Source organism: Propithecus coquereli, unplaced genomic scaffold (genome assembly GCF_000956105.1).
Source record: "Propithecus coquereli isolate 6110/MARCELLA unplaced genomic scaffold, Pcoq_1.0 Scaffold469, whole genome shotgun sequence".
Taxonomy (NCBI): Eukaryota; Metazoa; Chordata; class Mammalia; order Primates; family Indriidae; genus Propithecus; species Propithecus coquereli.
In genome coordinates, this window is record NW_012150496.1 from 1,130,551 (window position 1) to 1,142,710 (window position 12,160).

The window sequence follows — 12,160 nt, forward strand, 5'->3', positions numbered from 1 at the left end:
GGCCGGCCTGGACTGCCGCATTCCCGCTCGCTCATGGCCTGGCGATGAGCTCCCAGGATTGTCCCACTGCTGCTCTTTGGAGGGGTTGGGAGGCCTGGGGGACCCGGGGCCAGACAGAGATGGATGGCTCCTGAAACTTTGCTCCAGGTAGGTGGCCTGGCCTGTGGGCAGTGTGGGGTGGGGGAGACACCAGAGCTGGATTTGATGCCACCATGGCAAGCCTTTCAGCTCCATGTCTGTAACCTCCCAAGTGTATGGGTGTGTGTGTGAGCGCACAAGGGGACGAGAGGACTCCAACCCTGAGGGCTGGCCGCCTGGGGCTGCGTAATGGAGACAGGCAGCTGCATGTGGATGTCTGAGAATGCTGTCCGTGCATACCTGTGCGAACGTGTAGCTCCAGAAGCCGCTGTGGGGCTGCCTAGGAATTTAGACATCCGTGGGGGAGGTGTGGGGCTCTGCGTGTCCCTGAATGCCTGGACTTGGGCTGGAGCATGTGTCTGAGCTTAGGAGGGAGTGCTTCTGTGAGCACACATCGTGTGTGACAATTTATATCTCTACGGCCCCATAAAAAGGCCACAGACGAAGGTTATAAAATGGCGTCCACATGTTTCCTCAGTATCTACTATGTGCTGAGTCCTGTGCCAGGCTCTGGAGACACAGAGAGAATTAAAACTCAGGCCCGCCCTCGAGGAGCCCACGGAGCAGAGCAGCACACCGTTTATGGCACAAGGCTGTTCGTCCTGAGGGCCACTCCTCATGTCCTTCCTCAGGGATCCCACAACCATGGAATGATCTGTTTTCACCTCCGTCTCCTCCTCCATTCTGTGAGCCCCTCGAGGATCGGCACTTAGAAGGAACATGATACTCTGTAAGGGTGCATAATGCAAAGGCCACTGTGAATCAGGCTGTGCCTGGGTGGCCCTGAGCCAGCCAGCTAGTCTTGAGCCACAGCCAGTGCAGACGGTCCCACTGGGGCTGGGCTCAACTCCTGCTGCCACTACTACAACTGGGCCACTGCATCAGCTACTTAGGCTCTCCCAGCCTCAGATTCCTCATCTGTGCAATGGGGATAATGATTATTCCAGCCTTCCAGGGTGTTTGAGGTTTCAGTGAGACCATGGGCCAGGCATGGCACACACATGCGCACATGCACACACACAGAACTTGGAACATGAGAGCTGCTGTGGAATTACCAGCAACAAGGAGCTGCCGCCTGGGCAGTTCTGTGCAGCCTTGTTGACCAGGAAGGGAGAAGCAGGACACTGAAGCCTCCATTGGCAAGCTGGGGGTCACCCCGGTAGTCGGAGACCTGACACGGTTCTAACCTCAGGAGGAAGGAGCCTAAGGGTCGGGTCCACACCATTGGCTGGTGGGGGCTCAAGAGCATGCATCTGAACACTTTCTACATGGTTTTCACTCTCCAACCACTGAACCGCTGATGTCGCTATCAAATCTTTGTTTTTGTTCTTGTTGTTTGTTTTGTTTTGTTTGACAGGGTCTAGCTCTGTCACTCAGGCTGGAGCGCAGTGGCATCCTCATAGCTCAGTACAGGTTTGAATTCCTGGTCTCATGCATGTGATCCTCCCACCTCAGCCTGCTGAGTAGCTAGGACTACAGGCCTGTGCCACCAGGCCTGGCTGATTTTTTTCATTTTTTTTAAAAGATGAGGTCTCACTATGTTACCCAGGCTGGTCTCAAACTCCTGGCCTCAAGCGATTCTCCTGCCTCAGCCTCCCGAGTAGCTGGGACTACAGGCCTGTGCCACCAGGCCTGGCTGATTTTTTTCATTTTTTTTAAAAGATGAGGTCTCACTATGTTACCCAGGCTGGTCTCAAACTCCTGGCCTCAAGCGATTCTCCTGCCTCAGCCTCCCGAGTCCCTGGGATTACAGGTGTGAGCCACTGTGCCCAGCTTCCATCGAATCTTTGGTGCTTCCACCAACCTCTTTGTATCACCAGCTTGGGTAAGCTGGGTTGATGTCCATTGGGTTGACGTTTAGTGGGTAACATTTATAATATGAAATGCTGAAAATGTGTCACTTTGGAAGAATGTGCCCTCTTCACTTCTCCATGCACGTGCATGCTTGTGTGTGCTTATAGGTGTGAGAACAGGAGGGGAAACTGGGGCAGCCCAAGCTGGACCCACTCTCTCCTTACCTGCCCACCCTTGGGTGCCAACAGGTGGTGGCTGGGGCCTGGTGGGGTCTCTCTGCCACTCCAGTCCATGGCTCTACCTCCTCTCTGACTCACACTGGTCCAGCTCAGGCCCCTCTTCCTGTAGGTCTCCTTGATCTTGATTCAAGGTCTTATCAGTGACGCGCTGAAGCTGGGTCCGACTGGCTCACGGAGCCGACTACGCACAGCTCTTTCTAACTCCGGTGATCAGGCACAACACCATATTGGTAGCTTGAAATCAGTCATGGTGGAAGTACTTAAGAGGCAGAAATCAAGAAATGATATAAATCAGACACCCATCCTCTCACCCCTGCCCCAACCAGTTGTAAATTCTACCGGTCCTGCCTGAAGTTACAACAACCGATACGGAGTGTCAGCACCGGCCAGGCATTTGACATCTTATCTGCACAGAAATCCTGTGAAACATTTCTCATCATCCCCATTTCATATCTGGGGTGCAAAATTTACATAATTTGACTCCAGGTCTTTGCACACCACACTGAGCCATTTGGTCTCAATAAATAAAACCATGAGGTCTGATAGGGCTGGCAGAGACATTAAAAGATCATTGGGTCATCTAACCACCCTGCTCATTTGACAGATAAACTGACCCCCAAGAGGCTCACTGTGGCCGGGGCTTCTCTGTTAACGCAGCCTAACATTGCAGCTGCTGTCTTCCCAACACTTCTCCCAGCCCCCACCATGCTGGTGTCCACTGCAAAGCCAAGGTCGCTGTCACCTGATGTTCTACATGCATGGCTGATTTTTTGGAAACTTTACATGCAGGTCTTGACATTCATTGCAAGTTATATTTTGTTTTGCTTGATTTGACCCAGTGTTCAAGATTCTCAAAAACATTTTAAAATCTCACTTGGGTCATTGGTCGTATGTCTCCTTTCTAGACTGGTACCACCCCCTGTTTTGATCACTGCACCTTCCCTGCAGGACTTGGGGTCAAACTTGAAAGAAAACAAACAAGAGGGAGCTTTGGGGCCCAACACTGGAGGTCCCCATACTATCTGATAGAGGTTCTGGCGTCCACGCACCTTGGAAATTAGGTCCCTCCTCCCCGGAGGCCCCGCCCACCCCACCGAGTCCGGATTTCTGTGCCCAGGAACATCAGCAGCATTTTGTCACATGCCCACTGAGGTCCATGCAGTGCACTTCACCAGGGCGTCCTTTCCCCTTCCCCTCTGACCCAGGGTCCCCCCAGGACTCCCCTTGCCCGGCAAGAGGGTCCCCCAGGCCATTCGACCCGGCCCTGCCCTCAGAGTCCCGGGACTGCACAGAAGATACCAGCACTGCTGGGCAGGAGAGAGAGTAACCACGCGACGGGCGAACGTTCCACAGACTCCAGGCGCATCCCGGCTCTTATCACTCCACCTCCTCCACCTCGGAGGAGAGATTGCGCGTTCCTCCGCCTCAGCCCGGAGAGGCAGAGCCCCCTGAGTACCCGCTCCGTGCCCCGGTCCCCGCCTCTCCAGGCCCGGGGGCTTCACGTTCAGCGGCGCGTCCTCCGGCTGGCGCGGCGCCAGGTGAGCGCTCACCTGGGCCGGCGGGAGGGGGAATAGGGGCGGGGCGGGAGCGGGCCCGGGGCCGCGGCCCCACCCACGACGGGGCGGAGCGAGGACGGCGGGGCCAATGGAGCGGGGGGCTCGCCGCTCGGGGGAGGGGGCACCGCCTGCGCCGCTCCCTCCCTCGGCAGCGCCCGCCCCGCCCCGCCCGTGTTTAAAGCCCCGCGGGCGGCTGGTGGCGGCGCTGCGAGCGCTGAGCGGCGCGAGGAGATGCTAGAGGGCGCCGCGCCGCCCGCACCATGCGCCCACCGCCCGCGCTGGCCCTGGCAGGGCTCTGCCTGCTGGCGCTGCCCGCCGCTGTCGCCGCCTACTTCGGGTCAGTGCCCGCCGTGCCCCCCGCCCGCACCCTGGCCCGCCAGTCTCCCCTCCTGCAGCTACGGCAGGGCCAATTTCCCCCTCCTGGTGTCCCTCGGCCCCGCGAGGTCTCGAACTCAGACTCGAGCCCGGCGGGACCCAGCCCACCTCGCAGTCGGAGTTCTCTCCCCGAGCTCCGTCTCTGGCTTCCTCCGCTCAGACTCCGATCGCACCTTCTAGCGTCCGAGTCTCTAGTCCCCTCCTCCGCCGCCGTCCTCCCCCTGCCCAAGGTCGCGGACTCTGCGCGCGCCTCGGACCCTAGCCCTGTCCGCCCCGGCGCACCCTGACCCTGTCGTTCCAGGCGTCAGTCCCGCGCTCTGATGCCCTCTCCGGGTCCTCACTCGGCTGCCCTGTCTGCCCTCATCCTGGGCTCCGTCGAGCCGCCGCCCGCGCCTCGGACTCCTTCCCCCCCGGCTTCGCCTTGCGGAGCGGAGACCGGGAGAGCTGGGTTGCTTCCAAGGCCGCTAGCAGAGGACCATCTGGTCCAAGGGGAACAGGGGAACCCTCGGGCCGTGGGAATGTCAGCTGGAGATGCGGCAGGGAACCGCGTCCGCTGGGGAACTGCGAGCAGATTTCGGACCTGGCATCGGTGAATTCTCAGGAGAATGCCGAAAAGAGTGATAGGGCCCGTGGCGTGTGTGTCGTGTGTGTGTGTGCGCGCGCGCACATACACATACGCGGCTAGAAAAGGAGGGTCACCGTGGGAGTGACACCCGGGGAGAGAGTGGGGCGATAACCTGCAGCGGAATGTTGGGAGCAAAAGTGATACAGGGCAATTATTCGAGTCCCTTCTTCTCTGACCCTGAATTGCAGGGACACGGGGATGGAGGGACTGCCGGTAAGAAAGCACCTTCCCACCCTCTACCCAAAGCCAAGGCCAATAAGTGCAGTCTGTTCCTTTAAAGCTTGCCCCCTTTTAAAGTCTTCACTCCAAATCAGAGTGAGGTTTACAGTCTGACTACATACAGCAAAGGCAAGAAAACACGAAGCAGGTGACCTGTGAGAGGCTGTTTTTAAGAAGTAGCCCTGGAGGGGCCGGTAAGGTCTGGGAAGTCCTGCACAGGCTGGAATAAGGGCTGTGGGCTAATTTCCAGGTCATGACCTCCCGTTAAAACGTGCCTTGCTGTGGGCAATGGCTTTCCCTGAAATATATAGGGAGGGGAGGGGAATACCAGCCCAGACCCTAACTCTGGGCTCAGCTTGCTGGTGACCTGGGAAAACAACTCAGTGTCTGGACCTTAGTTTCCCCTTTTGTACAAAGAAGGGGCTGAACCTGATATGACTGAGCTTCTAGTGACCCACCCCAAGAGCAGTGCACATACATGATGTTTGTTTCCTGAAGATTTCTGGCTTGAGGAACTGTTGCCTCAGCAGGTAGGATATAATGGGTAGGGCACTCTGGGTCCAATCTTGCCACTTGCTAGATGTGTGCCCTTGGCCGAGTTACTTAACCTTTCAGTCCTTCAGTCTTCCATCTGTAAAATGAGGATTATAGTGCTTATTTCATAAAAGAATTGAGTTAAGACATGTAAAGCACGTGGAACAGTGTCTAGCACATAGTAAATGCTCAACTAATGCTAGTGATTATTATTATTATTATTTTTATGAGGAAACCAGGTACAATATCTTGATGTCCCAGCCATGGCCGTTTTCTGAGCTGGAATGAGAAGGAGAGGACAGATGACATGGTACCTACATCCTCTTGGACACCAGCTCAAGTGGGGTGAGAGGAGAGGAGTTTCAGGAGGTCTGGACCATGCTGGCTGGTGTGCTGGAAGGGAAAGGAATTCCCAGCAGTGCACAGGGTTAGAATTTGGGGACTGTGAGCAGGGGCAGCCTTGGAAATGAGAGGGGAGATGGTCACTTAGGCCTGGGTTGGGGCTGAGAGGGGTAAGTATTCGAGTCACCTCTTCTAGGTCACGAGCCCAGCTAGAAAGAGCTGGCAAAGTACATACACTCAGGCCAACGCCATCCCGGTCTGGGGAGCAGGACAGATGCTCAGAGAATAAGCTAAAATTGGGGACTTGTGGTGTAAGTGTTGGTCTCAGAGAACAGATGAGATTCTGCCTGGGCTCTCGCTGAGGAAATTCTCTCATGATTCAGACCAGGTTTCCCAGCTTCTCATCAGACATTTGCTCTCTGGGAGGAGTCAGATATCAGTCATCCACACTGTAGTGAGAATGTGAGGCAATGTGCTTCTTCCTTCCCTGGGCCATTTGCATTTGAAGTCTCATTTCTAGTTATACCATGACGTGTTTGGCAACCTGATGAAAGAAAATTCGAACATCAGGAGAGCAGGTGAGGCCGATTTTGGTGAGGCCAAACTTCTTGGGGTTTTTGAAATCACAGAACCATAGACTTAAGAGTTGGAAGTGACTCTAGTAGGATCTCTGCTCCAACTCCCTGCTTCAAACAGGTCATGTATGATTATCTCCATTTTTCAGATGGGGCAACCCCCACCCCAAAGCACTGTGAGCCCACAGTTGCTTCTGCTGCTTGTGCTAGAGCCTAATTCTTCATGCTGACAATAACGTAATAACTAGTATTCAGTTGACAAGTCACTTTCTCATAGAGCCCCTTATCTCATCTGATCCTTGGAGCCACCCCCGAGGGACATAAGATGGGTGTAAATAGTTCCCACAAGGAAACTGAAGGTCAGAAAGGTTCAGTGAGTCACCCGATGTCACACAGCAGATTAGTGGGGGAGGCAGGATAGAAACCAGGTGCTGCCTCCAGTCTGGGCTTTTCACCCTTCGGGGAACAGCCTCCAGAGCTAGTTCTGTGCAATCCCCCAGGGGAGCATTGGCTGCAGGGGAGCTGCCAAGGGTGGAGAGTGGAGGGTAGACTGCTTGGTTAACTCTTCCAACTCTCTTGGCCGTGGTAGGCTAGGTGAGGCCACAACATTCTTCTCCGTCCTCAGCAGTGAGACAGGATGCTCTGAGCCCTGCTGGGCTGTCAGGTGGGCTCGGAGGATGGCATGGTGGCAGCGGGACAGGAGGTGGACCAGAGGTCAGGGGCTGAGTTTGTCCTGGCTCTGGGACACTCCCTGGGTTGTCCTTGGTCAAGTCACTTGTCTCCAGGGTCCTTAGCACCTGGAGGTCCTAAGGTTCCCTAACCCTACCAGGCCTGCTGCTGGCTCTAGAAATCTAGGATTACCCAAGAGCTTATATTTTGGCTTGGATGACTTGGGAATTCTGCAGATATTAACTTCTGTGATGTTTTATAAATGAACATGTGCATTATGCGATGAGAAGGGCACACAACAAGCCCTGTCACACAATCCAGTCCTTAAGTCATCCCAGCGGCTTTGTAACTAACTAGAAATAGGTCCTGTGGATGCAACTTTTAAAATCATGGTTGATTTTTGGTGATGCTTTTGTGTGACCTCTGCAATGGTTCAGTTGCTTTCCTCTCTAGGGACAGAATAGAGAAGTTTATGAAAGCACAAGATTTTGAGTCTGGGGTTTGAATCTCAGCTTTGCCTGTTGCTAGCTGTGTGATGTTGGGTGAATGTCTTAGTCTTGCTGAGCCCCAAAGGATCCCTTGTAAATCTTCGCAGTCAACCCTCCCCTACCAGTCCCAGGCTACCCCACTTCTCTGCTTCCTGTAAATTAGTTTTGCCTGTCCTAGAAGTTTATGTAAATGGAATCATATGGTACGTAGCCTCTCGTGCCTGGATTATTTTGCTCAACATGTATTTGAGATTCCTTCACGTTGCTGCATATGTCAATAGCTCACTCCTTTTTATTGCTGAGTACCCCACTGTATGGCTGAACCACAAATTGTTTCTTTGTTCCCTGTTGATGGACATGTGGGTTATTGCCAGTTTCAGGCTGTTCCAAATAAAGCTGGTATAAACATTCATGTACATCTCTTTTTGTGAATACATGTTTTCCTTTCTCTGGATAACTGTCTAGGACTGGATTATCAGATCATTGCGGTTTTAATTTGTATTTTTCCATTGATGAATGGTGTGTTGAACATTTTTTATGTGCATATTGATTATTTGAATATCATTTTTATTGAGTTACTAATATTCATCCTCTTATTGAATTGTAAGAGTTCTTTATATATTTTGGATTCATGTCCTTTGTCAGAAAGTATTGGCAATATTTTATTTCTGTCTACGGATTGCCTTTTCATTTTCTTATTGGTGTCTTATGAAGAGGTGAAGTTTTTAATTTTCATGAAGTCCAACGTATCAAACTTTTCTTGCGGTTTGTGTGCTTTTTTGATGTCCTATTCAAGAAATCTCTGTCTACCCAAAAGTTGCAAAAGTTTCCTCCTGTATTTTCTTCTAGAAGCTTCCTAATTTGATCTTTTACACTTAGGTCTATAATTCATTTTTGAGTTAACCAGTGTGTATGGTGTGAGGTAAGGGTCCAGGCTTGTCGTTTTCCACATGGAGATCCGCTTGTTTCAGTACCATTTGTTGAGAAAAAATGATGTTTTCTTCATCACCATTTTTGTTGCAAATCAATTGATCCAATATGTGTGTGGGTCTATTTCTGGACTATTCTGTTCTGTCTATATGCCTGTCCTTATGCCAGTACCACACAATCTTGATTACTGTAGCTTTATAGTAAGTCTTGAAACCAAGTACTGTAAGTTCTCTAACTTCTTTTGCAAAATTGTTTGGGCTTTTCAGGAACATTGTATCTCTACATAAATTTTAGTAGCAACTTGTCAATATCTCCAAGAAAACCTGCTGGGTTTTTTATTGGGATTGCACTGAATCTATAAATCAATTTATAGAAGATTGACATTCTAACAACATTGAGTCTGTTGATTCATAAACATGTCTCTCTATTTAAAAATGCCTCTCTGTTTCAAGGGCTTTTAAAATTCCTCTGGCAGTGTTTTAGAGTTTTCAGTGTGCAAGCCTTGCAAATACTTTTTTAAAAAATGATTCCTAAGTGTTTTATGCATTCGGATGGTATTGTTTTTATTTTTAAAAAGCCCACATTTTTAGAAATTGATTGAGGTCCTGAGAAAAACAGGGTTGGAAGGAAGAAAGGGTAAAAGAAATTTTACTGCTTTGGGGGTGGTGGATTGAAAGCCAAACATCACTGATAAGAATCATTGTGTTTTAGGAAGGAATTTAGGCAGCTTGTCCCCGGCTGAGCTGGGTAACCCCTGAGGAGTTGGGCTCCAGAGTTGGGCTCAGGGTCAAACTAGCCTCTCCCCTGGATGGTGGTAGAGTTTCTGTGGCTGAGGAGGGGAGGGATGTGGGCCAGGGGGACTCCTGGGCTAAAATCTCCTAAGGAAGAGAGATCCTGGTGCCTTTGGGATTAGGTACCCAGGTAGAAGTTGGGCTCAGGAGGAGGTAGGTCAGGTGCTGTGAGGGCAACCCCCGCCCTGGCATCGGCATGAGCAGGATGGCAGGGAGGCGGCCGAGGCACTTGCTATAGTATAAGGAGCCCTGGGCTTGGGGTCACACAGATCAGAGTTCAAATTTTCCATCCATCATTTACTAACTGACCCAGGGCAATCAGTTAGCCATTTTCCCATCCGTAAAATGGGCTCATCTTTACCTCTTAGGGTTAAATAAATGTGTATAAAAGTACTGAAATGCTGTCCATACGTAAGGAGTCCAAGAAATCTAGTGTTCTGCCTTACTGCATCCCTAGTTAAGGAGTGTCTTTGATGACATCTGTTCCTTTCTCTCTGCATCTTTATTCCAGCCACTGTACAACTCAGAGCAGATTGAACCTTTCCTGTGCTCAGCACTCTGTGTGCATCATCTCATTTAGCCATTGTGACAGCCCAAGGGGTAGGCGCTGGTACAATTATCCTCATCTATAGGTGAGTGGGCAAAAAGCTCAGAGAGGCCAAGTGCCTGGTCCAAAATCACACAGCTAGTGGCTAGCAGCGCCGAGACCTGAATTCTGTCTGTCGGAATCCAGAGCCCTCCTCTTCATCCCTGCCTCATGCTGCCTGTGGAGCCCCAGCTGGAGGCCTGCCCCCCCTGCAGCTCTGACCCTCGGAGCCCTCCTCTCTCCTGCCCAGGTCACTTGGCCTATGTCTTGGCATGTCTTGCACTGCGTGTCTTAAACTCGTGGTTTGTTTCCTAATTTTGTAGGTGCTCATGTCTCCAGTTTACTCGTAGTTCCCTTTGGCAGAGATCGTGGGGCCTGTTGTTGGCTGAGTCTCCACAGCCCCTAGTGTTGCTCCCTGGTTCGAGGATAATGTCTGGGTGGGCAGTATCCTGTCCCTCTCCCTGGCTCTTCCTTTCTCCCGGGACCTCCCTCTGTGCCACACCACATTTGCTCCCTCCTCTTCAGGCACTTGGCTCTCCGGGGCACGGGCGACTTCACCAAGGCCCGGCCAACTGTGAGCCATGGCCTGGCTTCTGTCAGGGTGGGAACTGGACTCGGAGCAGAGAGCAGAGACCTGCCGCTGTCGGGCTCCAGAAAGTCAGCCCCCCAGGCATTTCATGGCAGCTTGGCGGGGGACAGGGCAGCCTGCAAGGGCCAGACCCCCTTGCCGGAGAGATGAAGGCCGGAGGGGAAGGTAGAGAGTCTTAATGAACCGACATCAACCATCGTGTTCCAGTCAGTCCTGCAAACAGCCAAAGAAGCTGACTTTAGGGCAAGACCACAGGGTCTGCTTTTCTTGATGTTATAATCCCTTTGAGGCCAGATACATTTCAGAACTCAAAATCAATTTTTTTTCTCTCTTTCTTTCTTTCCTCCCTCATTCCCTTCCTTCTTTCTCTCCCTCTCTCTCTCTCTTTCTCTTCCTTTCTTCCCTTCCCTTTCCTTTCCTTTCTTGTCTTTCACAGAGTTTCATTCTGTCACCTCAGCTAGAGTACAGAGGCTTCAGCCTAGCTCACTGCAACCTCCAACTCCTGGCCTCAAGCAATCCTCCTGCCTCAGCCTCCTGAGCACCTGGGACTACAGGTGCACGTCACAACACCCAGCTAATGTTTTTCTATTTTTAGTAGAGACCGATCTGCTCTTGCTCAGGCTGGTCTCTAACTCTGGCCTCCTAGACTGCTAGGATTACAGGCATGAGCCGCCACGCCCAGCCCTCAAAATTTCTTTTTGAATTTCAGAAAGGCAATATATTGTAAAAACCATGCATAACATAGCACCTCTAGCTCTAGGACAGCATCTCGTAATTAGGCTCTTTGTTATTTTTTGGAGGAAAATATCTACGGGTTGGAATAAATAAAGATCATAATATTCTCACTTTCATTTGAGTCAGGACAGAGCTGTCTCATCATCGAGTGGCCACACACAGGCATTCCCCAGAGGCCTGGCCCTTCTAGGGCCCATAGTCCAGCCTGAGCCTGCCTGTCCATGGGGAAGAGGGTGACCAAAGCCCAGGGAGCATTTAAGAGTCTGCCAAGCTAGTTAGTTGGTCAATTTGCCCTGGTTAAATAACTTGGCCAAAGTCAGCCAGCCCAGCAGCCAGGATCCCTAGCTGGGGTGGAGCTTGCCACAGGGAGGTCCAGCCTCGGTGACTGCTTGCCTTTCCCTGCAGTCCCCACCCCATGTCCCAAAGCTGACTCCCATGAGTCAGAGCTGGGCCTGGGAACCCAAGAAGCTGGGGAGGCTTGTCTTTAGGGCTTCCAGCCCCCCTTTTCTCTGCTTCTCCCCATCCCCATGCCAGGCTCCCTCCCCTTCTCTCCCTCTTCATGATCCCAGGCGCTTTCCTTTGGTCTTTCCTCTGTCTAGCAAAGTATGCTCTCAGGCACCATTATTGTATCAGCCTCTCACACTTTGGTATGAATCGCAGGCCACTTCTATAAGCCTTATTTCTGACTTTTGGCTGAAAAGAGACTAAGTTTCAGACCAGGGGAAAGTAGACTTTTAAGCAGAGGGTCTTTCTCTCCCTTCCTGAGGCCCCCACCTCTTGGGCTGCTCAGAGGGTCACAGGAGTCCTGCTCAGGCTTCCTTCCCCTAAAACCTACCTATCTTGTGTTTCCATCACCTTAGACATCTGCTGTGGCCGGCTGATTTTGCTTCCTTGAAGTGTTATGTCAAGACTGAAAGCACAAATTGCCAGGCTTGGCAGAAGCAATCAGGAGACCCGGGGCATAGTCCCGGCCCT

General features: G+C 51.8%; 1 protein-coding gene across 1 annotated transcript in view; it reads left to right on the plus strand.

Moving 5' to 3' along the window:
* Positions 1 to 3,929: 3,929 nt before the first annotated feature.
* WNT9B (wingless-type MMTV integration site family, member 9B) overlaps positions 3,930 to 12,160 on the plus strand; it is a 31,901-nt gene continuing 23,670 nt past the window's right edge. Inside the window, exon 1 of the mRNA XM_012655241.1 lies at positions 3,930 to 4,064. Within this exon, the coding sequence (XP_012510695.1) occupies positions 3,988 to 4,064 (77 nt within the window). The 5' untranslated portion in view covers positions 3,930 to 3,987. The remainder of the gene's footprint in view (positions 4,065 to 12,160) is intronic.